This window comes from Pelophylax lessonae, assembly GCF_965119305.1.
Source record: "Pelophylax lessonae genome assembly, chromosome: 4".
NCBI classification, from domain to species: Eukaryota; Metazoa; Chordata; class Amphibia; order Anura; family Ranidae; genus Pelophylax; species Pelophylax lessonae.
Window position 1 is genome coordinate 184668306 of NC_138771.1, and position 27899 is coordinate 184696204.

Below are 27899 nucleotides of genomic sequence, written 5' to 3' on the forward strand. Positions count from 1 at the left end.
GACTATCCCCCAATTTAACTGATCCCCAAAGGTTTTTGATTAAATAGCGGAATAGAAAATATGATCCAAAAAAAGTGTATGTATATCACACGTACACAACCACACTGGGCCCCAATTACTATTGTTTGTACCCCTAAAAGGCTAGATGAGGAGTAGGGGGAGTATGGAACAGGCAGCACCCTCAAACCTTCAGAAGTATGAGATGAACCCCAACAACTTGGAAAGGTGGATCTCTCTCACACGTACCAACACAGACTATCCCCCAATTTAACTGATCCCCAAAGGTTTTTGATTAAATAGCGGAATAGAAAATATGATCCAAAAAAAGTGTATGTATATCACACGTACACAACCACACTAGGCCCCAATTACTATTGTTTGTACCCCTAAAAGGCTAGGAGTAGGGGGAGTATGGAACAGGCAGCACCCTCAAACCTTCAGAAGTATGAGATGAACCCCAACAACTTGGAAAGGTGGATCTCTCTCACACGTACCAACACAGACTATCCCCCAATTTAACTGATCCCCAAAGGTTTTTGATTAAATAGCGGAATAGAAAATATGATCCAAAAAAAGTGTATGTATATCACACGTACACAACCACACTAGGCCCCAATTACTATTGTTTGTACCCCTAAAAGGCTAGATGAGGAGTAGGGGGGGTATGGAACAGGCAGCACCCTCAAACCTTCAGAAGTATGAGATGAACCCCAACAACTTGGAAAGGTGGATCTCTCTCACACGTACCAACACAGACTATCCCCCAATTTAACTGATCCCCAAAGGTTTTTGATTAAATAGCGGAATAGAAAATATGATCCAAAAAAAGTGTATGTATATCACACGTACACAACCACACTAGGCCCCAATGACTATTGTTTGTACCCCTAAAAGGCTAGATGAGGAGTAGGGGGGGTATGGAACAGGCAGCACCCTCAAACCTTCAGAAGTATGAGATGAACCCCAACAACTTGGAAAGGTGGATCTCTCTCACACGTACCAACACAGACTATCCCCCAATTTAACTGATCCCCAAAGGTTTTTGATTAAATAGCGGAATAGAAAATATGATCCAAAAAAAGTGTATGTATATCACACGTACACAACCACACTAGGCCCCAATTACTATTGTTTGTACCCCTAAAAGGCTAGATGAGGAGTAGGGGGGGTATGGAACAGGCAGCACCCTCAAACCTTCAGAAGTATGAGATGAACCCCAACAACTTGGAAAGGTGGATCTCTCTCACACGTACCAACACAGACTATCCCCCAATTTAACTGATCCCCAAAGGTTTTTGATTAAATAGCGGAATAGAAAATATGATCCAAAAAAAGTGTATGTATATCACACGTACACAACCACACTGGGCCCCAATTACTATTGTTTGTACCCCTAAAAGGCTAGATGAGGAGTAGGGGGAGTATGGAACAGGCAGCACCCTCAAACCTTCAGAAGTATGAGATGAACCCCAACAACTTGGAAAGGTGGATCTCTCTCACACGTACCAACACAGACTATCCCCCAATTTAACTGATCCCCAAAGGTTTTTGATTAAATAGCGGAATAGAAAATATGATCCAAAAAAAGTGTATGTATATCACACGTACACAACCACACTAGGCCCCAATTACTATTGTTTGTACCCCTAAAAGGCTAGGAGTAGGGGGAGTATGGAACAGGCAGCACCCTCAAACCTTCAGAAGTATGAGATGAACCCCAACAACTTGGAAAGGTGGATCTCTCTCACACGTACCAACACAGACTATCCCCCAATTTAACTGATCCCCAAAGGTTTTTGATTAAATAGCGGAATAGAAAATATGATCCAAAAAAAGTGTATGTATATCACACGTACACAACCACACTAGGCCCCAATTACTATTGTTTGTACCCCTAAAAGGCTAGGAGTAGGGGGAGTATGGAACAGGCAGCACCCTCAAACCTTCAGAAGTATGAGATGAACCCCAACAACTTGGAAAGGTGGATCTCTCTCACACGTACCAACACAGACTATCCCCCAATTTAACTGATCCCCAAAGGTTTTTGATTAAATAGCGGAATAGAAAATATGATCCAAAAAAAGTGTATGTATATCACACGTACACAACCACACTAGGCCCCAATTACTATTGTTTGTACCCCTAAAAGGCTAGATGAGGAGTAGGGGGAGTATGGAACAGGCAGCACCCTCAAACCTTCAGAAGTATGAGATGAACCCCAACAACTTGGAAAGGTGGATCTCTCTCACACGTACCAACACAGACTATCCCCCAATTTAACTGATCCCCAAAGGTTTTTGATTAAATAGCGGAATAGAAAATATGATCCAAAAAAAGTGTATGTATATCACACGTACACAACCACACTAGGCCCCAATTACTATTGTTTGTACCCCTAAAAGGCTAGATGAGGAGTAGGGGGGTATGGAACAGGCAGCACCCTCAAACCTTCAGAAGTATGAGATGAACCCCAACAACTTGGAAAGGTGGATCTCTCTCACACGTACCAACACAGACTATCCCCCAATTTAACTGATCCCCAAAGGTTTTTGATTAAATAGCGGAATAGAAAATATGATCCAAAAAAAGTGTATGTATATCACACGTACACAACCACACTAGGCCCCAATTACTATTGTTTGTACCCCTAAAAGGCTAGATGAGGAGTAGGGGGGGTATGGAACAGGCAGCACCCTCAAACCTTCAGAAGTATGAGATGAACCCCAACAACTTGGAAAGGTGGATCTCTCTCACACGTACCAACACAGACTATCCCCCAATTTAACTGATCCCCAAAGGTTTTTGATTAAATAGCGGAATAGAAAATATGATCCAAAAAAAGTGTATGTATATCACACGTACACAACCACACTGGGCCCCAATTACTATTGTTTGTACCCCTAAAAGGCTAGATGAGGAGTAGGGGGAGTATGGAACAGGCAGCACCCTCAAACCTTCAGAAGTATGAGATGAACCCCAACAACTTGGAAAGGTGGATCTCTCTCACACGTACCAACACAGACTATCCCCCAATTTAACTGATCCCCAAAGGTTTTTGATTAAATAGCGGAATAGAAAATATGATCCAAAAAAAGTGTATGTATATCACACGTACACAACCACACTAGGCCCCAATTACTATTGTTTGTACCCCTAAAAGGCTAGATGAGGAGTAGGGGGAGTATGGAACAGGCAGCACCCTCAAACCTTCAGAAGTATGAGATGAACCCCAACAACTTGGAAAGGTGGATCTCTCTCACACGTACCAACACAGACTATCCCCCAATTTAACTGATCCCCAAAGGTTTTTGATTAAATAGCGGAATAGAAAATATGATCCAAAAAAAGTGTATGTATATCACACGTACACAACCACACTAGGCCCCAATTACTATTGTTTGTACCCCTAAAAGGCTAGATGAGGAGTAGGGGGGGTATGGAACAGGCAGCACCCTCAAACCTTCAGAAGTATGAGATGAACCCCAACAACTTGGAAAGGTGGATCTCTCTCACACGTACCAACACAGACTATCCCCCAATTTAACTGATCCCCAAAGGTTTTTGATTAAATAGCGGAATAGAAAATATGATCCAAAAAAAGTGTATGTATATCACACGTACACAACCACACTAGGCCCCAATTACTATTGTTTGTACCCCTAAAAGGCTAGATGAGGAGTAGGGGGGGTATGGAACAGGCAGCACCCTCAAACCTTCAGAAGTATGAGATGAACCCCAACAACTTGGAAAGGTGGATCTCTCTCACACGTACCAACACAGACTATCCCCCAATTTAACTGATCCCCAAAGGTTTTTGATTAAATAGCGGAATAGAAAATATGATCCAAAAAAAGTGTATGTATATCACACGTACACAACCACACTAGGCCCCAATTACTATTGTTTGTACCCCTAAAAGGCTAGATGAGGAGTAGGGGGGGTATGGAACAGGCAGCACCCTCAAACCTTCAGAAGTATGAGATGAACCCCAACAACTTGGAAAGGTGGATCTCTCTCACACGTACCAACACAGACTATCCCCCAATTTAACTGATCCCCAAAGGTTTTTGATTAAATAGCGGAATAGAAAATATGATCCAAAAAAAGTGTATGTATATCACACGTACACAACCACACTGGGCCCCAATTACTATTGTTTGTACCCCTAAAAGGCTAGATGAGGAGTAGGGGGAGTATGGAACAGGCAGCACCCTCAAACCTTCAGAAGTATGAGATGAACCCCAACAACTTGGAAAGGTGGATCTCTCTCACACGTACCAACACAGACTATCCCCCAATTTAACTGATCCCCAAAGGTTTTTGATTAAATAGCGGAATAGAAAATATGATCCAAAAAAAGTGTATGTATATCACACGTACACAACCACACTAGGCCCCAATTACTATTGTTTGTACCCCTAAAAGGCTAGGAGTAGGGGGAGTATGGAACAGGCAGCACCCTCAAACCTTCAGAAGTATGAGATGAACCCCAACAACTTGGAAAGGTGGATCTCTCTCACACGTACCAACACAGACTATCCCCCAATTTAACTGATCCCCAAAGGTTTTTGATTAAATAGCGGAATAGAAAATATGATCCAAAAAAAGTGTATGTATATCACACGTACACAACCACACTAGGCCCCAATTACTATTGTTTGTACCCCTAAAAGGCTAGGAGTAGGGGGAGTATGGAACAGGCAGCACCCTCAAACCTTCAGAAGTATGAGATGAACCCCAACAACTTGGAAAGGTGGATCTCTCTCACACGTACCAACACAGACTATCCCCCAATTTAACTGATCCCCAAAGGTTTTTGATTAAATAGCGGAATAGAAAATATGATCCAAAAAAAGTGTATGTATATCACACGTACACAACCACACTAGGCCCCAATTACTATTGTTTGTACCCCTAAAAGGCTAGATGAGGAGTAGGGGGGGTATGGAACAGGCAGCACCCTCAAACCTTCAGAAGTATGAGATGAACCCCAACAACTTGGAAAGGTGGATCTCTCTCACACGTACCAACACAGACTATCCCCCAATTTAACTGATCCCCAAAGGTTTTTGATTAAATAGCGGAATAGAAAATATGATCCAAAAAAAGTGTATGTATATCACACGTACACAACCACACTGGGCCCCAATTACTATTGTTTGTACCCCTAAAAGGCTAGATGAGGAGTAGGGGGAGTATGGAACAGGCAGCACCCTCAAACCTTCAGAAGTATGAGATGAACCCCAACAACTTGGAAAGGTGGATCTCTCTCACACGTACCAACACAGACTATCCCCCAATTTAACTGATCCCCAAAGGTTTTTGATTAAATAGCGGAATAGAAAATATGATCCAAAAAAAGTGTATGTATATCACACGTACACAACCACACTAGGCCCCAATTACTATTGTTTGTACCCCTAAAAGGCTAGGAGTAGGGGGAGTATGGAACAGGCAGCACCCTCAAACCTTCAGAAGTATGAGATGAACCCCAACAACTTGGAAAGGTGGATCTCTCTCACACGTACCAACACAGACTATCCCCCAATTTAACTGATCCCCAAAGGTTTTTGATTAAATAGCGGAATAGAAAATATGATCCAAAAAAAGTGTATGTATATCACACGTACACAACCACACTAGGCCCCAATTACTATTGTTTGTACCCCTAAAAGGCTAGGAGTAGGGGGAGTATGGAACAGGCAGCACCCTCAAACCTTCAGAAGTATGAGATGAACCCCAACAACTTGGAAAGGTGGATCTCTCTCACACGTACCAACACAGACTATCCCCCAATTTAACTGATCCCCAAAGGTTTTTGATTAAATAGCGGAATAGAAAATATGATCCAAAAAAAGTGTATGTATATCACACGTACACAACCACACTAGGCCCCAATTACTATTGTTTGTACCCCTAAAAGGCTAGATGAGGAGTAGGGGGAGTATGGAACAGGCAGCACCCTCAAACCTTCAGAAGTATGAGATGAACCCCAACAACTTGGAAAGGTGGATCTCTCTCACACGTACCAACACAGACTATCCCCCAATTTAACTGATCCCCAAAGGTTTTTGATTAAATAGCAGAATAGAAAATATGATCCAAAAAAAGTGTATGTATATCACACGTACACAACCACACTGGGCCCCAATTACTATTGTTTGTACCCCTAAAAGGCTAGATGAGGAGTAGGGGGAGTATGGAACAGGCAGCACCCTCAAACCTTCAGAAGTATGAGATGAACCCCAACAACTTGGAAAGGTGGATCTCTCTCACACGTACCAACACAGACTATCCCCCAATTTAACTGATCCCCAAAGGTTTTTGATTAAATAGCGGAATAGAAAATATGATCCAAAAAAGTGTATGTATATCACACGTACACAACCACACTAGGCCCCAATTACTATTGTTTGTACCCCTAAAAGGCTAGATGAGGAGTAGGGGGGGTATGGAACAGGCAGCACCCTCAAACCTTCAGAAGTATGAGATGAACCCCAACAACTTGGAAAGGTGGATCTCTCTCACACGTACCAACACAGACTATCCCCCAATTTAACTGATCCCCAAAGGTTTTTGATTAAATAGCGGAATAGAAAATATGATCCAAAAAAAGTGTATGTATATCACACGTACACAACCACACTAGGCCCCAATTACTATTGTTTGTACCCCTAAAAGGCTAGGAGTAGGGGGAGTATGGAACAGGCAGCACCCTCAAACCTTCAGAAGTATGAGATGAACCCCAACAACTTGGAAAGGTGGATCTCTCTCACACGTACCAACACAGACTATCCCCCAATTTAACTGATCCCCAAAGGTTTTTGATTAAATAGCGGAATAGAAAATATGATCCAAAAAAAGTGTATGTATATCACACGTACACAACCACACTAGGCCCCAATTACTATTGTTTGTACCCCTAAAAGGCTAGATGAGGAGTAGGGGGAGTATGGAACAGGCAGCACCCTCAAATCTTCAGAAGTATGAGATTGTGTTCACTGTACCCCACAAAGATTGAGTTCACTGCACCCCACAATGATTGTGTTCACTGCACCCCACAAAGATTGTGTTCACTGCACCTCACAAAGATTGTGTTCACTGTACCCCCCAAAGATTGTGTTCACTGCACCCCACAAAGATTCTGTTCACTGTACCCCACAAAGATTGTGTTCACTGCACCCTAAAAGGATGTTGTTCACTGCACCCCACAAAGATTGTGTTCACTGCACCCTAAAAGGATGTTGTTCACTGCACCCCAAAAAGATTGTGTTCACTGTACCCCCCCAAAGATTGTGTTCACTGCACCCCACAAAGATTGTGTTCACTGCACCCCAAAAAGATTGTGTTCACTGTACCCCCCAAAGATTGTGTTCACTGCACCCCAAAAAGATTGTGTTCACTGTACCCCCCAAAGATTGTGTTCACTGCACCCCACAAAGATTCTGTTCACTGTACCCCACAAAGATTGTGTTCACTGCACCCCAAAAAGATTGTGTTCACTGTACCCCCCCAAAGATTGTGTTCACTGCACCCCACAAAGATTCTGTTCACTGCACCCCACAAAGGATTTTGTTCACTGCACCCCAAAAAGATTGTGTTCACTGCACCCCAAAAAGGATTTTGATCACTGCACCCCAAAAAGGATGTTGTTCACTGCACCCCAAAAATGATTTTGTTCACTCCACCCCAAAAAGATTGTGTTCACTGCACCCCACAAAGATTGTGTTCACTGCACCCCAAAAAGATTGTGTTCACTGTACCCCCCAAAGATTGTGTTCACTGCACCCCACAAAGATTCTGTTCACTGTACCCCACAAAGATTGTGTTCACTGCACCCCAAAAAGATTGTGTTCACTGCACCCCAAAAAGGATGTTGTTCACTGCACCCCAAAAAGGATGTTGTTCACTCCACCCCAAAAAGATTGTGTTCACTGCACCCCACAAAGATTGTGTTCACTGCACCCCAAAAAGATTGTGTTCACTGCACCCCAAAAATGATTTTGTTCACTGCACCCCAAAAAGGATTTTGTTCACTGCACCCCAAAAAGGATGTTGTTCACTCCACCCCAAAAAGATTGTGTTCACTGCACCCCAAAAAGATTGTGTTCACTGCACCCCACAAAGGATTTTGTTCACTGCACCCCAAAAAGATTGTGTTCACTGCACCCCAAAAAGGATGTTGTTCACTGCACCCCAAAAAGGATTTTGTTCACTGCACCCCAAAAAGATTGTGTTCACTGCACCCCACAAAGGATTTTGTTCACTGCACCCCACAAAGATTGTGTTCACTGCACACCAAAAAGGATTGTGTTCACTGCACCCCAAAAAGATTTTGTTCACTGCACCCCAAAAAGATTGTGTTCACTGCAGCCCAAAAAGATTGTGTTCACTGCAGCCCAAAAAGATTGTGTTCACTGCAGCTCACACACAGAAAAATGGATGTGGATCACTGACACCTGCCTATCTCCAATCCCACACCACACAGCAATATCGATTGTAGTTTGTAGAACACAGTTTCCCTAAAATTCAGCAGACTCTGTCCCTAACAGGATTGAGAAGAGATCGTAGATCAGGATTGAGTGCAGATTCACCCCACCCCCCACACAGCAATATCGATTGTAGTTTGTAGAAGACACTGACCCTATAATTCAGCAGACTCTATCCCTAAAATGCCTACAACTCGCCCTGCCTAAACACTCCGACCTGTCCCTCAATTCTATCCGGACACAAATGGTTTTTTCCTGCCTATCTTTCCCTAATCAGCAGCCAGCACATTGATGTGTGCTCTGTCCCTTAGCTAAGCAGCAGAATGACGCTGCTGCGGCGGCTGCCTCGAACTTATAAAGACTTGGTCACATGCTTCAGACGGCCAATCACAGCTACTAAGACATTTGCAGGCATGGCTGGGATGGCTTAAGGCACACCAGTTAAACGATTGTTGATTGGCTGTTGAAAGCCCGCCATGAAAAGAGCGCCAAAGCATGCAAAACCCGGAAATAAAACGACCGAACACGGATTTTTACCCGAACATACAGTAAAGTGTCCGTGTCCGTGTTCGGGTAAAAAAAATCCAATTATTCGGTACGAACACGAATAATACAGTCCGTGTTCGCTCAACACTAGTTAAGTGTTTCTGGAAACATTCTCCATTTATTTTATATGAGAGGGCAAGGACTATACAGTTATAGTGTTATGTCTGCGCATTGTTCTGTATATTATCAGGTAGTTTAAGGCCCCTTTCACACTTGTTCGACTTGTCCTGTGACTTAGGACTGCAAAGTCACATGACAAGTCGTACCCAATGATTTTCAATGAGTACCGGTCATATATGTGCGACTTCAAGTTGCAGCAACCTTTAAAGTAGTCCTTGCATTATTTTGGTCTGACTTTGATGTGACTTGAGGTCCATAGACCTCAAGATTACACAGGCATTGCTTTAAGTCATGTCAAAGTCACGTCAAAAGCACGTCAAAGTCGGGCAGCAAAATTGCGTCAAAGTTGCACGACTTTCATGTCGTACCAGTGTGAAAGAGGCCTAAAAGTTGCCTTATGGCTGTCAGGGTGGGGCATAAAATTAGCTTCAAGCATACCATCTATATCTATAAATATATAATACGTAGTTGTACTATATGCCACTTGCTGTGGGGCACTCGTGTGCTCACTCACTTCATGCATAGAATGCATGAAGGTTAAAAAAAAAACCTTTAGCCTTTACAACCATTTTAAAGCCGGCGGTCAGCTTTCAGGAGATAACAGCTCCCCTCCTTCCCACCGCCATGCTGCGGCTCTGCCTGGGTCTCTCGTCCCACCAGGAGACCAGAGCGACCAACTGGAATGAAGCTGGATTCAGCTTCGATCGGGTCTCCTGATCATGTAACCCGGAAGCGACGTCACAACATCACTTCCGGTTTACTCGGCTACCAATGGCGCCAATTAAAAAAAAAAACTGTGCGTATTCAAAAATGAAGATTTTGGCATTTTGAATACTTTGAAGTGCCACTTGTCTACACACAACTGGTCTTGTTCTAATGTGCAGCTCGTGGGATCATCAGCTCTTATCTGTCATAGTTTGGAGCATGGGCGGGCTCCTTTCCAGCCTGCACTCACAGCAGCAAGCACAGGACTAGACTTCTTAGCAGCTCACATACATACCTTGGCTTCACAATTTAGGTGAGATTGCCAGACAGACCAGAGTTTAGTAAATTTCTGGTGGGTGAAATTAATTGTATGATTGTAAAGATCTCTACTGTAGGAAGATATGGTGGAGTGAGCCTGTATTTTTGCACATGTGTGTGAGTAAATAAAATAAGTTGCGCTAAAAATGTGTGACAAATGAACTAAATTGAGTGTCCATATAAATGTCCATATAGTAGTGACAAAATTCAGATGAATAAAGATGTCCACACTGGAATCCCTATAGTAATGTGCTTACCAGAAAGCTGTAATAATGGTGCCAATAAAAATCAAGGTGTCCCAATGAGGATGAAAGCCTGGAATCCTCTAGTGACGAAGTCGCCTTTACAACCATTTTAAAGCCGGCGGTCAGCTTTCAGGAGATAACAGCTCCCCTCCTTCCCACCGCCATTCTGCGGCTCTGCCCGGGTCTCTCGTCCCACCAGGAGACCCGAGCGACCAACTGGAATGAAGCTGGATTCAGCTTCGATCGGGTCTCCTGATCATGTAACCCGGAAGCGACGTCACGACATCACTTCCGGTTTACTCGGCTACCAATGGCGCCAATTAAAAAAAAAAAACTGTGCATATTCAAAAATGAAGATTTTGGCATTTTGAATACTTTGAAGTGCATTGGACGGGTCTCAGGTCTGTCACTGCCTATTAATGTCACAAGGGAGGTTTACATTCCTTGTGAAAGCAATTTAAAGTGATTAGATGTTTTTATTAAACCAAAAAGTGTTAAAAATAAAAAATAAAATAAATAGGAAAAAATAAATAAATTTAAGAACCCTGTCTCGTGAGCTCGCGTACGAAAGAAAATGCATATGTAAGTCGTGCCCATAAATGAAAACGTTGTTCAAATCACATATGTGAGGTATCACTGTGATCGTCAAATTGAGAGCAATAATTCCAGAAAAAGAAATTCTCTGTAGCTCTAAACTGGTAACCGTTAAAAAAATTTTAATGCGCCGCCTATGGAGATTTTTAAGTACCGTAGTTTGTCACCATTCCACGAGTGTGCGCAATTTTGAAAGACTGCTGTGCAAATACCTGCACAAATACCATGTGACAAAAAATGTAGCAAGGCAACGATTGCCACTTTATTCTCCAGAGTCTTTGCTAATATATACATATATATATATATATATATATATATATATATATATAAATATGATTGGGGGTTCTAAGTAATTTTCTAGCAAAAAATACTGATTTTAACTTGTAAACAACATGTGTCAGAAATAGGCTTGGTCCTTAAGCGTTTAAGGATTGCTTTTGTATTTTGTGATGAGTATAAGTATATTCACAGGTTTCAGTTATCTACTTTGCTGCATGCTATGTTTAAATTCCTAGTGTTAAATTAGGCGCTATGATTAAACAATCAATTTTTGATTATATATTATGATGGTGTAATGCAATATTATACAATAAAATATGAATTATGTATACCTATGTATATAAAAGAACTTTATTATATTATTGAACTACTAAAGATTAGCTTACAAATAAATAGACACACCAAAACGAATTTCTATGATATATAGGTTTCAAGGAGGAACAGGCTGCAAATTATCATAACGTTGCAGACTGAATTGTGTTTGAGCTTTATTTGGAAAAAATAAAAAACAAACTGTCTGTGCTTTGCTTTTGTGGTGTCTTATCAAGTGTCAGCTCTCTAGGCTCCAGGGCAAGGGATGAGATAAAAGGAGATATGTTGCCAATTTGATGATAAATAGCTTCCATGGAGTGATATTTTACTGATCTGATAAGTTAACTATATACCATTCTGTCCACCTACACTTACATTTCAGTATTAATCTGACAATGGAATATATTAAACCTTATTCTACATGTGAATAGACCTGTTGACCTGTCAGACAATGTTTTATTCAGCAGTATGTCAAAATATACAATATGGGTATACACAGGAGAATTACTCGTCAGGTTACATCAGAATTTTGTTTTTCCTCAGCTCCAGGCTTCCTCATTTTCATGATTATAGAAGTTGGGCACCCCAAACTGTAAACTATAAACACAAGTTAGTCCTCAGTAAAACTGTTTTTTTATTTTATCTTTACAGACCAGTTTATTATCTAAGCCAGTGACATGTTAAAGCCACAGGACCTTGGAGGGCATCAGAGAACTGTTGGTGGTACTGTGTGGTTCTTGGCATGGTGATATTAATTGTTTGCTCCTTTTGAAGGCACCTATGGAGGCTAGTAGAAGTCCAGATATCAGATAACATAATATTATTTTGAAAATGTTGAAACGTTTATCCTTTAAAAATTATTAACACAGAGAATTAGTGACCAAAATGCTTAGTGTTCTCACCTTTCCCATTGTAGTTTTAAGTCTTTCTGCAGTTCAGCCACTGCTCATTGCTCATAAGTCTCCTTTCCCCTCCCACCCCCACATTTGTGATTCTCAAAGCTTTATGTGTATTTATTTTACAGACACCTCTGTATAACTACACTGCTCAAAATAAATTAAAGGAACACTTTGAAAACACATCAGATCTCAATGGGGAAAAAAATAATGCTGGATATCTATACTGATATGGACTGGGTAATGTGTTAGGAAGGAAAGGATGCCACATTGTTTGATGGAAATGTAAAATTATCAACCCCAGCGGGCTGAATTCAAATACACCCTGAAAATCAAAATGAAAAAATGATGCAGCAGGCTAGTCCATTTTGTTGAAATGTCATTGCAACAACTCAAAATGGTACTCAGTAGTTTGTATGGTCCCCACGTGCTTGTATGCATGCCTGACAATGTCGGGACATGCTCTTAATGAGACTAGGGATGGTGTCCTGGGGTGTTTCCTCCCAGATCTGGGCTAGGGCATCACTGAGCTCCTGAAAACACTGAGGTGCAATATGGCGCCATCGGATGGACCGAAACATAATGTCCCAGAGGTGTTCTATTGGATTTAGGTCAGATGAGCGTGGGGGCCATTCTATGGTATCAATTCTTCATCTTCCAGAAATTGGTTGCATACTCTCGTCACATGAGGCTGGGAATTGTCATCCACCAGGAGGAAACTAGGACCTACTGCACCAGCGTAGGGTCTGACAATGGGTCCAAGGATTTCATCCCGATACCTAATGGCAGCTAGAATGCCTGTAGTGGTCTGTGCATCTCTCCGTGGAGTTGCCTTTCCAGACCATCGCTGACCCACCACCATTCTGAACAATGTTGCAGGCAGCATAACGTTCTCCATGGCTTCTCCAGACCCTTTCATATCTGTCACATGTGCTCAGGGTGAACCTGCACTCATCTGTGAAAAGCACAGGGTGCCAGTGACAGACCTGCCAATTCTGGTGTTTAATGGCAAATGTCAATCAAGCTCAACAGTGCAAGGCAGTGAGCACAGGGCCCACTATAGGACATCGGGCCCTCAGGCCACCCTGATGAAATTGGTTTCTGATTGTTTGGTCAGAAACATTCACCCCAGTGGCCTGCTGGAAGTTAATGTGTAGGGCTCTGGTAGTGCTTTTCCTGTTCCTCCTTGCACATTCTCATTGTTGCCCATCTAATGTACCTGTTGGTAATTTCGTTACCACCAAAGCAGCTGAAACTGATTAACAACCCCCTATGCTACTTAACTGACCAGATCAATATCCCAGGAGTTTGAGGATCCCTGCTTTATGCCATTGTTGTTTTCAAACATTGCCAAAGTGGCAAAACTACCATATTGAAAGGTTGTTATCAAAACAAAAAATATTCTATTTAAAGAGATACTTCAGCCCCTTTTGGCCCCACCCTTACAAGCCACCATCTTCATTACTCCCAGCAAAGCCCTTTGGCACATATGCACATGGGGAGGTTGTTCTGTGCATGCATAGAAACTCTAAGTGTTGGTACTTCTCTGTCTTCGTGAACCCCACACATGTGCAGATGTCCTGCTGGGCTCTGCTGAGACCCAAAGCCCCATGATACTTCAATGCACGTGAGGAATCTGGGCGGTGGATGGCATTCTTGTCTAGGCGTAAAAGGCAAAAGTGCTGCAATGCTTGGAAAAAAAAAAAAAAAAATATATATATATATATATATATATATATATATATATATATATATTAGGGATGCACCGAATATTCGGCAGCCGAACATTATTCGGCCGAAAATAGAGGAAATAGCACTTTCAGTGTTCGGGCCGAATAAGTCAAAAGGCCGAATAATTTTGAGCCGAACAATGTCAGCTTCCGCCCTGACCGCTCACCTTCCTCATTGCGGCTCGCGGCTCCCTTCTCACACGCCGCCGGTGTCCTGTCCAGCCGCGAGTAGGGGGTGTGACGTCACGCGCGCGTCCCGCCCCCTGCTCCTGACTGCGGCTCCTTCACACTAGGTCCACACCCCGCCCCCCTGTTCGCGGCTTTTGGCTCTGGCTGCAGTTCAGGTATGTGATGTGGAGCTGAGCACATTTGGGGGAGAATACGGTAGCTGGCAGCTGCACAAGCATTAGTGTGCAGACTGCCATATGTTTATGCCACTTGCCATGCTCATTACATTAGAGTGCCCTATAAAGTGCCCCTTAAAAAAAAAAAAGAAAAAAAATGTGCCCAACAGAGTGCTCCCTTGACATAAAATATGCCCATTAGCGTGCCCCTTAAAATTAAATATGCCCATCAGAGTACCCCTTAACATAAAATATGCTCATCAGCGTGCCCCTTATTTTATGCTAAGGGACATGCTGATGAGCATATTTTATGTTAAGGGGCACTCTGATGAGCATATTTTATGTTAAGGGGTACTCTGATGGGCATATTTTATTTTAAGGGGCACGCTAATGGGCATATTTTATGTTAAGAGCAACGCTGATTTAAATGTTTTGTTTTGCCCATCAGAGTGCCCCCTAACATAAAATGTGCCCATCAGCGTGCCCCCTAAAAATTGGCAAAATAAATGGAAAAAATGCGAAACACCGCGTTCGGTATTCGGCCTTCGGCCAAGCATTTCATTATTATTCGGCTTCAGCCAAGAATTTAATTTCGGTGCATCCCTAATATATATATATAAAAGTGAGGGAGTGAGGGAAAGCAGGAAAAAATATGATTTATTTGGGTGGCAATAAGCAAGATAAGGGTAGTGATAAGGAAATTCAAAGTCATGAGAATAATCCTCTGAATGTTTATTGCCTGGCTGTTATGCTTGTCTTCTGGCTGCAGTGCTTTTTGAGACACTGACTTGGAACTAGTTAATTGATCATTAAAATCAGAGAAATCGCTGAATCCTGTGTTCTGATCAACATGACAGTCAGGCAACTAGCATTTTTAAAAGAGAGATCAGTAAATTGCATTGTACACAAGTGACTTGGGTTGTTACCTGCACATTTGTAAACATCCCTAGCTGCTAACATCAAGATCTGCTTCATACAACATTCTGTGTTTGGCAATATGAGATTGGTCTACAGCCATAAATGTCATTCTCAGTCTGAATGTATCGGCTCATTACTGTTCTATGACTGATGACAAACACCTGCAACAAAAGAAGAAAAATACATGTATAGCTGTCTAACAGCTGCAGGATGTAGAGGAAAGTATACCTGGGAATGGCCATAAAAATTATATGGTGTTCAAAACTCAAGCTGACTGATCGCCACTGGCAACAACATACGTAAACGGGAGAAGGAAAGGGATTACTTTATTGTGATTACATGGGCACCTTAACTATTAGGCTTCTTGCACACAGATGTAAGAGTTTACTGATGTTTATACACAAGATCTTGCTGGCAGTGCCTAGGAGAAAGATTCTGAGTAAATAATCAAAGTTGTGTCTTGTAAAGTCCTTGTGATTGCTAGTCTACATGCATGTAAATATGTGTACATGTACAGTGGGTACGGAAAGTATTCAGACCCCCTTAAATTTTTCACTCTTTGTTATATTGCAGCCATTTACTAAAATCATTTAGGTTCATTCTTCTTCCTCATGAATGTACACATAGCACCCCATACTGACAGAAAAACACAGAATTGTTGACATTGTTGCAGATTTATTAAAAAAGAAAAACTGAAATATCACATGGTCCTAAGTATTCAGACCCTTTGCTGTGACACTCATATATTTAACTCAGGTGCTTTCCATTTCTTCTGATCATCCTTGAGATGGTTCTACACCTTCATTTGAGTCCAGCTGTGTTTGATTATACTGATTGGACTTGATTAGGAAAGCCACACACCTGTCTATATAAGACCTTCCAGATCACAATGCATGTCAGAGCAAATGAGAATCATGAGTTCAAAGGAACTGCCTGAAGAGCTCAGAGACAGAATTGTGGCAAGGCACAGATCTGGCCATGGTTACAAAAAGATTTCTGCTGCACTTAAGGTTCCTAAGAGCACAGTGGCCTCCATAATCCTCAAATGGAAGACGTTTGGGATGACCAGAACCCTTCCTAGAGCTGGCCGTCTGGCCAAACTGAGCTATCGGGGGAGAAGAGCCTTGGTGAGAGAGGTAACGAAGAACCCAAAGATCACTGTGGCTAAGCTCCAGAGATGCAGTCAGGAGATGGGAGAAAGTTGTAGAAAGTCAACCATCACTGCAGCCCTCCACCAGTCGGGGCTTTATGGCAGAGTGGCCCGACGGAAGCCTCTCCTCAGTGTAAGACACATGAAATCCCGCATGGAGTTTGCTAAAAAACACCTGAAGGACTCCAAGATGGTGAGAAATAAGATTCTCTGGTCTGATGAGACCAAAATAGAACGTTTTGGCCTTAATTCTAAGCGGTATGTGTGGAGAAAACCAGGCACTGCTCATCACCTATCCAATACAGTCCCAACAGTGAAGCATGGTGGTGGCAGCATCATGCTGTGGGGGTGTTTTTCAGCTGCAGGGACAGGACGACTGGTTGCAATCGAGGGAAATATGAATGCGGCCAAGTACAGGGATATCCTGGACAAAAACCTTCTCCAGAGTGCTCTGGACCTCAGACTGGGTCTAAGGTTTACCTTCCAACAAGACAATGACCCTAAGCACACAGCTAAAATAACGAAGGAGTGGCTTCACAACAACTCCGTGACTGTTCTTGAATGGCCCAGCCAGAGCCCTGACTTAAACCCAATTGAGCATCTCTGGAGAGACCTAAAAATGGCTGTCCACCAACGTTTACCATTCAACCTGACAGAACTGGAGAGGATCTGCAAGGAGGAATGGCAGAGGATCCCCAAATCCAGGTGTGAAAGACTTGTTGCATCTTTCCCAAAAAGACTCCTGGCTGTTTTAGATCAAAAGGGGGCTTCTACTAAATACTGAGCAAAGGGTCTGAATACTTAGGACCATGTGATATTTCAGTTTTTCTTTTTTAATAAATCTGCAACAATGTCAACAATTCTGTGTTTTTCTGTCAGTATGGGGTGCTATGTGTACATTCATGAGGAAGAAGAATGAACTTAAATGATTTTAGCAAATGGCTGCAATATAACAAAGAGTGAAAAATTTAAGGGGGTCTGAATACTTTCCGTACCCACTGTATATACAGTACATGTAAAATTCTTCTTCATCCTCTTCTAGCTACAGTGTTACTTTCATCAGTGTATAATGTATATGCATATGTTTACTTGTGTATACATGTGTATAGGCATAAACTACTGCACTCAAACATACATTTATTTATTATTAAATGGCTCTAAATTCACTTTTCCAGTATATATCTTTTACACATCTGTACAACAATGTACCATAAAAGAAAACACAAGTTAGTAGGTTAGAGTGGGAATACAAAAAAACTATAGGCAAGTAAAGACTTATAAAACTTCTCTAAACTTCACAAATCATATTAACATAAGTTTTTCATTAAAAAAAAAATAATTGCAGATTGTAAGGGGCACAGAGAAGGCTGTGGCTTTTGAGTGATATTTGCCATATTTGTCTATCCAATGCATCTTTGATCATAACAAAAAAAAGTCGAAAATAGTTTTCTTATGACTTTTTTTTAATGTTTTATTGTTGTGAGTAATGCATCTTGTACACAGTACGCCTTACTTACATAGTTACATAGTAAAGAAAGGGGGGAAGGGGAAGTAAAAAAGGGGTGGGAGATATAATTTCATAACAACTAGCATGTTAATAAATAACAAGGGTAAAAAATATATAGCCATAAATATTAACCAATACTATAAAGCCAGTTGTTGGATGAAAAATATATATGGGGGGGGGGGTAAAGGGGAAAATTCGGGACTTTGAATGAGGTGTGTGTGGTAACGATTGGTACATACATAGGTAAAATACACAGGTAGGTCTCATATGATGATAAAAAACATTTTATTGGCGATGTCATCGACAGACATAAGAACATCATAGTATAAATATAATTGATACGGCAGGTAAATGGTAATAATTAAACCAAATCATATACATAAGAGCTGATTGGTTGTAGACTGGAGTAGAACACTAATTGTCGAGCGATATTGAAGGATCCAAAAAATAAAAATAAGGAATGCATCATAAACAAGCCCTACGCGTTTCATGGAATGTAATCCACTTCCTCAGGAGCAGATGCATCATATATTACTGTAGAAAAAAGAGAATCCTTTTTACAGATAGCATAAAAAATGATAAAGGACTAATAAATAATGATAGGGAAGGGATATAATATCTCTAGCCTATATGTTCTCCAGCCAGTGTACTTACAATCCAGCAATGACATCAACACCTAAGTATTGTGGGGGGCAGACCACTAGGGGAACGTCTCTACCGGGAACTGAGAGAGCTTGATCCAAGGTCATCCGGGCACAATAAGAAGATTCCACAAAGAAATGTGTATTCAATATTGTGATGAACAGATCCATATAGATAATGGTCACCAGAGGGTTCTAAAAGTAAATAGTTGTAAATATGAAAAAACTTGTGTAGTACATATAAATAAATAGACTAAAATAGACTGGGTAGTATAAACTACCCAGCAGAACCCATAATCAGAAAACCATGTTGTGTGAAATTGATTAAATAAACCAAGAATGTGCTAATCAGAATAGATAGTGTAAAGGATAAACCAAAAAGGAAGTGCCTGTGAAACAGATAGGAGGTGCCTAGGAACCAGGGAGGGAGTGTGATGAACAGATCCACATAAATAATGGTCACCTGAGGGTTCTGAAAGTAAATTCTTGTAAATATAGAAAAAGGTGTAGTACGTATAAATGAATTAATAAACTTAAATAAACTGAGTGGTATGAGCCACCCAGCAGAACCCATAATCAGGGAGCCATGTTATGTGAAAAAGATAGAATAAACCAAAGCTGTGCTAATCAGAATGGATAGTGTGAAAGATGGACAAGATGAAAAGTGCCAGAAAGTGATGCAATCAAAGCATTGCCAAAAAGAAAAGGATATCACGGAGCGAAAATGGCCTTGGAAAAGTGAGGGTGGAAGGTGGAAGTGAAGATAGCCTAAAAGGATGGTGAAGTGTACCCGTTATTGGCCTTGGTCAGCTCCCAACGCCACGCCAACGCTCAACAAAGAGGAAGAAGAGCCGCACCATGGGTGACCGGTGGTCATCCGAGACTGCGGCATCCAAACCTCACTGTATATGAGCGCGGATGAATCTCCACGTGTCGACGTGATGGCGCCAAAATGATGACGTCACAGATGCGACCGGGATTGCGTGACGCCGATGCAGAGCGGATGGACCCGCCCCAGCCCCCCGTGGGGGAGAGGGGAGGACCCCCGAAGTGCATCGCAGTCCCCGAACTAGACAGCAACCCAGAGGATCCGGATGACCACAATGGTAAAGGAAATGAACATAGTCATAACAAAGTAACTAGCTATGGAAAAAATTGCAAAGCTAAACAATGCTGACACAGAGAGACACTGCCTGCATGTAAATATGGATAACATACATGATATAAAAATTCAACTGTGAACACACACCTCCATCCCTATTCATTATGAAAAAATAAATTAACCGATAATTAAACCAATTAATTTGAAAAAATTTGGGACTTTATATGAGGTACTGCCAATTCCGGGCAGATTGCCTCCATCCCTGTTGCATTAGCAAAGAAAGGGGGGAAGGGGAAGTAAAAAAGGGGTGGGAGATATAATTTCATAACAACTAGCATGTTAATAAATAACAAGGGTAAAAAATATATAGCCATGAATATTAACCAATACTATAAAGCCAGTTGTTGGATGAAAAATATATATGGGGGGGGGGTAAAGGGGAAAATTCGGGACTTTGAATGAGGTGTGTGGTAACGATTGGTACATACATAGGTAAAATACACAGGTAGGTCTCATATGATGATAAAAAACATTTTATTGGCGATGTCATCGACAGACATAAGAATATCATAGTATAAATATAATTGATATTAAAATGCCTAGGCACCTCCTATCTGTTTCACAGGCACTTCCTTTTTGGTTTATCCTTTACACTATCTATTCTGATTAGCACATTCTTGGTTTATTTAATCAATTTCACACAACATGGTTTTCTGATTATGGGTTCTGCTGGGTAGTTTATACTACCCAGTCTATTTTAGTCTATTTATTTATATGTACTACACAAGTTTTTTCATATTTACAACTATTTACTTTTAGAACCCTCTGGTGACCATTATCTATATGGATCTGTTCATCACAATATTGAATACACATTTCTTTGTGGAATCTTCTTATTGTGCCCGGATGACCTTGGATCAAGCTCTCTCAGTTCCCGGTAGAGACGTTCCCCTAGTGGTCTGCCCCCCACAATACTTAGGTGTTGATGTCATTGCTGGATTGTAAGTACACTGGCTGGAGAACATATAGGCTAGAGATATTATATCCCTTCCCTATCATTATTTATTAGTCCTTTATCATTTTTTATGCTATCTGTAAAAAGGATTCTCTTTTTTCTACAGTAATATATGATGCATCTGCTCCTGAGGAAGTGGATTACATTCCATGAAACGCGTAGGGCTTGTTTATGATGCATTCCTTATTTTTATTTTTTGGATCCTTCAATATCGCTCGACAATTAGTGTTCTACTCCAGTCTACAACCAATCAGCTCTTATGTATATGATTTGGTTTAATTATTACCATTTACCTGCCGTATCAATTATATTTATACTATGATGTTCTTATGTCTGTCGATGACATCGCCAATAAAATGTTTTTTATCATCATATGAGACCTACCTGTGTATTTTACCTATGTATGTACCAATCGTTACCACACACCTCATTCAAAGTCCCGAATTTTCCCCTTTACCCCCCCCCCATATTTATTTTTCATCCAACAACTGGCTTTATAGTATTGGTTAATATTTATGGCTATATATTTTTTACCCTTGTTATTTATTAACATGCTAGTTGTTATGAAATTATATCTCCCACCCCTTTTTTACTTCCCCTTCCCCCCTTTCTTTGCTAATGCAACAGGGATGGAGGCAATCTGCCCGGAATTGGCAGTACCTCATATAAAGTCCCAAATTTTTTCAAATTAATTGGTTTAATTATCGGTTAATTTATTTTTTCATAGTTACATAGTAGGTGAGGTTGAATAAAGACAATAGTCCATCCAGTTCAACCTCTGTAGGTGTGTGTGGCTGTAATCATCTAACATAGCCCTTAATGTCCTGATCCTTGAGATGTAAGTCTAAGAGTCTTTTGAAAGCCACCATACTACCCGCAGAAACCACCTCTTGTGGTAGACAATTCCTCAATCTTGTAGCCCTAACAGTAAAGAACCCTCCTCGTTGCCTGAGGTTAAAACGCTTCTTCTCTAATCGCATTGTATGTCATTCCTTCGAATGAACAGCTTTTTTTCTAAGCTGAGATCCCCATTAAGATATTTATAAATTGCTATCATGTCCCCCCTCAGACGTCTCTTCTCCAGGGAGAATAAATCGAGCGATTGCAGCCGCTCTTCATAGTTAAGGTCCTCCAACCCCCTAATCAGTTTAGTTGCCCTTCTCTGGAACTGATACATTTTTAGCATATTGGTTTATAATCAAAGTACTGAAAGAATCAAAGAAAAACATAATAAAATACAGTATATACAAGGTGTCTCCTCTAAGAAAAAAAGGAAAGTAATCATAAATATATATATATATATATATATATATATATATATATATATATATATATATATATACAGTACCTGCATACTTAATAATACACATAAATACATGTTCTATCTGCAAAAGATGTGTAAGTATATAGTGAGTCTTGTGAGTCCAGGCACCCCTAGCAGACAGCAAAATTAAGCTAGTGGAAATACTGTAGCTTTCAAACAATGGCATAAAAAAGGAGCTTGTATGTGTTATGTGTTTTCTGACAATCCTGTGCAATACAATAGCATTTGATTGTCTACTCCAAAGGGTTTACAGGAAAGTAATATAAAAGCAAATTCAGGACATACAGTATGCTGTGTTTAATTTAATTTAAAGCTTATTTTTAAAACATTTTTTTAATGCATAAGGCTTCTTTCACACGTCCGCTCCGTGTGAAAGGTCCGATGCGGGACTTTTTTTTTTTTTCCACGGAGCGGATGACATTTCTGTCATCCGCTCCGTGTGCCCGCATATCATCCCATCCGTTTGCGGATGATATGCGGACATAATGTAAGTATATGGCACTGCGGATGTCAGCGGATGACACCGCTGACATTGGATTTTCCTTACTTTTTCGTTTTTTACACGGATGAAAAAATAGGGTTCTGCTCCATTCGAAAAAACGGAACAGAACTGAAAGGAAGAAAATCGGATGTCAGCGGATGGTATTCCGCTGACATCCGCAGTGCCATTCACTTACATTATGTCCGCAAATCATCCGCAAAAAAATAGGATGATTTGCGGACACACGGAGCGGCCGTGTGAAAGGACCCTAACGTTATTATATTTTGTTTTATTGGAGCTTATTTTCAACCTATTTTCATACACAAATATCAACTGATGCTAAAGAATGTACTGTGACAATTATCCACATATAATAAGAAGTTACGGCTTTAATAAACATATAGAAAACATTTAAATGCAACATCCCCTGAAACAGGGATTTAAAGTGACACTCAATTATATTCTTATCTTCCAAAAATAATCCATACCATTTTATTACTTTCTTACTGTATGTTTATGCCTCCTTCCAATAACCTCTATCAGCTCCCAAACCTCCTTTTTTCTTGCTCATGTTTGTTTGGAACAAGCAGTTCATGTTAGTTGTGGGTATGTGCACTGCTCTATACACACGTCAAATCCCACAGTCCATAGTCCATAGCCACCTTCTAACAGGAAGTCAGGTCACAACAGCAAAAAAAAAAAAAAGAATTTGGAGATTTGGAGGTGGCAGGGAGCTATAATATGGTGTTTTTTTTTCTTTCTTTTTTTTTTTTTTTTTGAATACATAATTGATTAAAATTTATTTTTTTAACCAGAGTTTAGTGACAGTTTAAAAACGTTTTCAATTTCTGCATTTGTATCCTGTATATGGGAGATTCTAAAATATATGTACAGGCACAGCGCTAAAAACATTTGGATCCAATTTAGGGGACAGTTGCTGTGTTGTACAAACCTACTGCATGCCAGTGCATTATATGTTGGCAGGTTTACATGTTTGCATGCTCAGATATGTGTGCTGTGCAGTAAAAACTGTCATCTATGTATGGAAGCAAGCTTGTTTTTGAATCACAAGCACTATAAAAGGAATAAATTCACTATACATAAGCAATACCAGTGGGTGACTATTTGTATGTTACATCTGTAGATGAAAACAAGTTTTATTGCAATTTTTTTATAAACACCCAAGTTCTCTTTATGAAAACTGGTTATTACTAAATGATAGTCAGTTTTAGTCTGATAAAAGGAGTGCTTTGGTAGGTGCCTTCCGTGATGTATTTACTGAGGTTAATTTACTAAAGACAAATAAGCGGATCACTTTGCAAGGAATTTATCATCAGAGCTTTGTCCATGAGGTGAAGCTCTCCTTACTTTCACTGACAATCATGTGCAAGCAAAGATGCAGTTTTTTAGAGGGTTTTTCTTGCATGTGATTGAGTATTTCTTCTTCTTTTTTTTTTTGAAGGTGCACCTAAGCTCTGGGGAACATTCCCTTGTAAAGTTTATAGCCTATTTAGGATTTGGTAAATAAACCCCATTGTGTAGCATTATATCAGTTGATCCATTTCATAAACTGGAAGGTTAATCAAAGTACAGACAAGACTAAGGCAGGCCATGGCTTATGCCAATTTCTTTCCTTCCACCACGGGTGGATGGAAAGAAAATCGCTCGATCAGTCATTGACATGTGTCGGTGACATGCTTAGCAGGCACTGGACAGGCTTTTTGGCAGCTGTCAGCAACTATCTATCTTAATTGCTCTTTCAGAGTTAAAGCAAATCAACATCAGATGCTTCTGTTCCTATTGTCTTAAATTATAACTAAAGGCAAAACCTTTTTTAGTTTTGGATAGAGAAGGACTAGAACATCTGCCAGGTTTTCATCGCTGTCGGTACCCCTGTTAGGGTGATTCACCCTCTCTGTTACATTGGTCATATATATAAAACACCTACCTATTATTCATTTTTTTGTCACTTTCTAGTTATTATTTTTTACCTTCATTTAGAGCCAGCGCAATCACACATTTTAATATTGGGGCAAGTGATACTGCCACAGGTAATAGTTTACCAGAGATATAAATGCTAACACACAGCTTACTCTTTGATATTAAGGGGTTTATTTACTAAAGCTAGAGAGGGCAAAATTAGTCCCAATTCTGCAGAGCAACCAATCAGCTTCTAACCTCAGCTTGTTTAATTAAGCTTTAGCAATAAAACCTGGAAGCTGATTGGTTTCTCTGCAGAATTATGACTAACTTTGCCCTCTCTAGCTTTAGTAAATAAACCCCTAAGTCACAACTTTGCCAGCTGGACCAGCAAGATTTCAGTCTCTGACTGCTTCCTTCCTAGCCAGTGACATTTTGAAGCATCCCAGGCTAGCAAGGGACAAGGATTGTTGAGTCATCATTAAATCGTTTTTTTTCTTTAATATAAAGAGAATTAGTCTTGCCTGGGTACGTTTAATAATATGCACGTCCCTTGGGAGCAAAGTGTGCATTCATAAAAGTGTCAAAAACAAAAAGCATAAAACTGTAAAATAACAACATCTTTAGGCTTTTTGTTACGTTCCTGACCATACCCTTTTACAACAGATATATCACTATCAGAAGGGGGGGGGGGGGACACAAATAACTGGATAAAAAAAGCAATAGCTAACCGGAAAGCCTGTACAGTTATAACAGAATGGAGAGTCATATTAATAAACACCCATTTATAGATGGTGCTTTTTAAGAACAGTATATTAATAAATTACAGTAACATAATAAATACCAATGCAAAATGGCTAATGCTACCAAAATAAATGGAGTATGCTGCCCTCAGTCTACTTTTTACATTGGTATGGTTTATTCTCCTGGAACAATGCTTACATTGGCAACAACTTTTGGGCTACCAGAATGCTAATTTTATTTTTCAGAGTAGCTGTATATATATTTTTTTTTTTAGTTATTTTATTAAGCCAAAAAAGTACAACTGCATAACATAAACTGTTTCATGTACAAGATAAAAAGGTCAATCTATCTATCAGTATCCTACCTATGTACCAAACTTCTGTAAAATTGTACATTGATTTTTTTTCCCCCTGTGATAGAAGGGAGCTACTGCTTCCTAATCAAGAAAATACTGATTTAACAAACTGTTCAATAACCTCCCTAGTATATTATTATTGTGTGAATAAGCATTCTAAATTCAGGGCAAATCTTATATTCTCTTGTATAATAGCAGAAAATATCTGGCATCTATCTATTATCCATAATCTTGACAAGTTAATAAAGAGGAAACTGCACAAGGACTGTTAATAGTGACAGAGACACCAAACCTTGAGGGCCGTAGAACACTATCTATTCTAATTTATCCTTCTCCTAAAAACATTTCAGCCTATTACACTTTAACTTTAGCAAACACCCAACAGAGGATCTCACCTTTTTACTGTATTTTAACATGGGTGAGTCTCATGTGTTTAAGAATATGCTTTATAGATGTGATATAAATATATATATATATATATATATATATATATATATATATATATATATATATTTTTTTTTTTTTTTTTATTATTTGTTCAAAAACTTGTGCTAAAATGCTTTGTTGGTGGGGATACCATGTATCGCTGTACATAGAGAGGGTTTTTATAAAATATATTATGTAGCTGTTTTACATACATATGGTACATGGCTGAGTATTCACAATGTAATGTTTAACAATGAAGAAATGTTACATGTTGAAATATTATGGGATGGACAGAAATTTTCACTTTTCAATTGGGTTAGTTGTAAACTACTTTCTGTCGCTCCCTATGTTTCAAAAATTGTTACATATTGAAATATTACAGGACGGACAGACATTTTCACTTTTCACTTGGGTTATTAGTAAACTACTTTCTGTCGCTCCCTATGTATAATAGGGCAAGGTTATTATACTGATCTGCATGTGACCACTCATGCCACACAGGAGAATATTTATTTACTTTACACTGTGCCCCCCCCCCCCATATCATTTTTCATCAATGTGACTATATAGAATTGTTTTGAGATTTGTGGGGCTAGCAATATTCTACAGAACTGTAATAATATTATAAATATATATTTGTATTTTGTATCTCATATGGATATATTTCCCTTTAAAGCATTAGTGAATGCTACTTTCAATATTTCTAACATTGTTCTATATGTCAACCTTTTGCAACCTACATAGTTTTCAAAATAAAATAATGAATATATTTCTTATTTTCAGCACCTTGCAGAGAAAGCAGAGGAGATACAAGGTTTACATCAATGGAGAGATGACTTTGGGGTAAGCTTATAATATTTCTTTCTTTAGTACATATTGTAAGGGTCTCCCCCCCCCCCCCCATCTGGGACTTTAGGGGGTATTTTATGAAGTAAGATATGTGCAGCGCTGAAAAGTGATACAATTAGTGCTTAAACAGATAAAATGCCCAAAAAGTAAAAATACGGCAAGTACAAGGCTTGTCTTATCTCATCCTCTGGTGAGTGCATAGATGGGTGGAGGCTGACCACTGCGAAGAAGCATCTGACAGCACTTTTGGTTTATTGTCTCTTGTTTTCAATGCCATTACATGGTTGATGTCTGGTGAGTGTTTTGACACTCCTCGCTTACCACTGGAAGAGTCCTTTAGATATACTGGATAACCCAGCTGTTATGTTAACAGGGATTCAAGCTGCACTTTTGATCACCACCCATTGGCTTATTTTTACTGTTTGGACATTTTATCTGTTTAAGCACTAATCATATCACTTATAAGTGGTGCACATATCTTATTTCATATTGTTTTCTGGGGGTTGTATATTCACCTCGTTTTTGTGCCAGCTGCCATACACACCATTTTATCTAGCGCTCACTTTATTTTGGACTTTATAGAGGAGGTGATTTATGTATTGTTTATACTGTATGTATGCCTTTAAATTTCCATGTGCATCATCAATTTTAAATGTTTTATGAACTGTGTTGATACCATGTATATTTGGCTCACTGAGTTGCCTTAAAAAAAATGTAGACTACAACATCAGTCCATATAGCCATGTATTGCTTTATATCCCTGTACTGCATATATATTTTCTCTTGCTGCTATTGACCATGTTTGCTGTTGGCAAAGAGCAAGTCTAACAACATTTAAAAACTACATGTAGCACTGCATTTGATCTCAGGTAAATAAACTTTTTACCTG

General features: G+C 40.0%; 1 protein-coding gene across 2 annotated transcripts in view; it reads left to right on the plus strand.

The window, feature by feature from the left end:
• Positions 1-27899, plus strand: part of CACNA2D1 (calcium voltage-gated channel auxiliary subunit alpha2delta 1) — a 960240-nt gene that overhangs the window by 439728 nt on the left and 492613 nt on the right. For both annotated transcript variants that reach the window (XM_082257081.1, XM_082257082.1), the window contains exon 4: positions 26945-27004. In XM_082257081.1, the coding sequence (XP_082113207.1) occupies positions 26945-27004 (60 nt within the window). The remainder of the gene's footprint in view (positions 1-26944; positions 27005-27899) is intronic.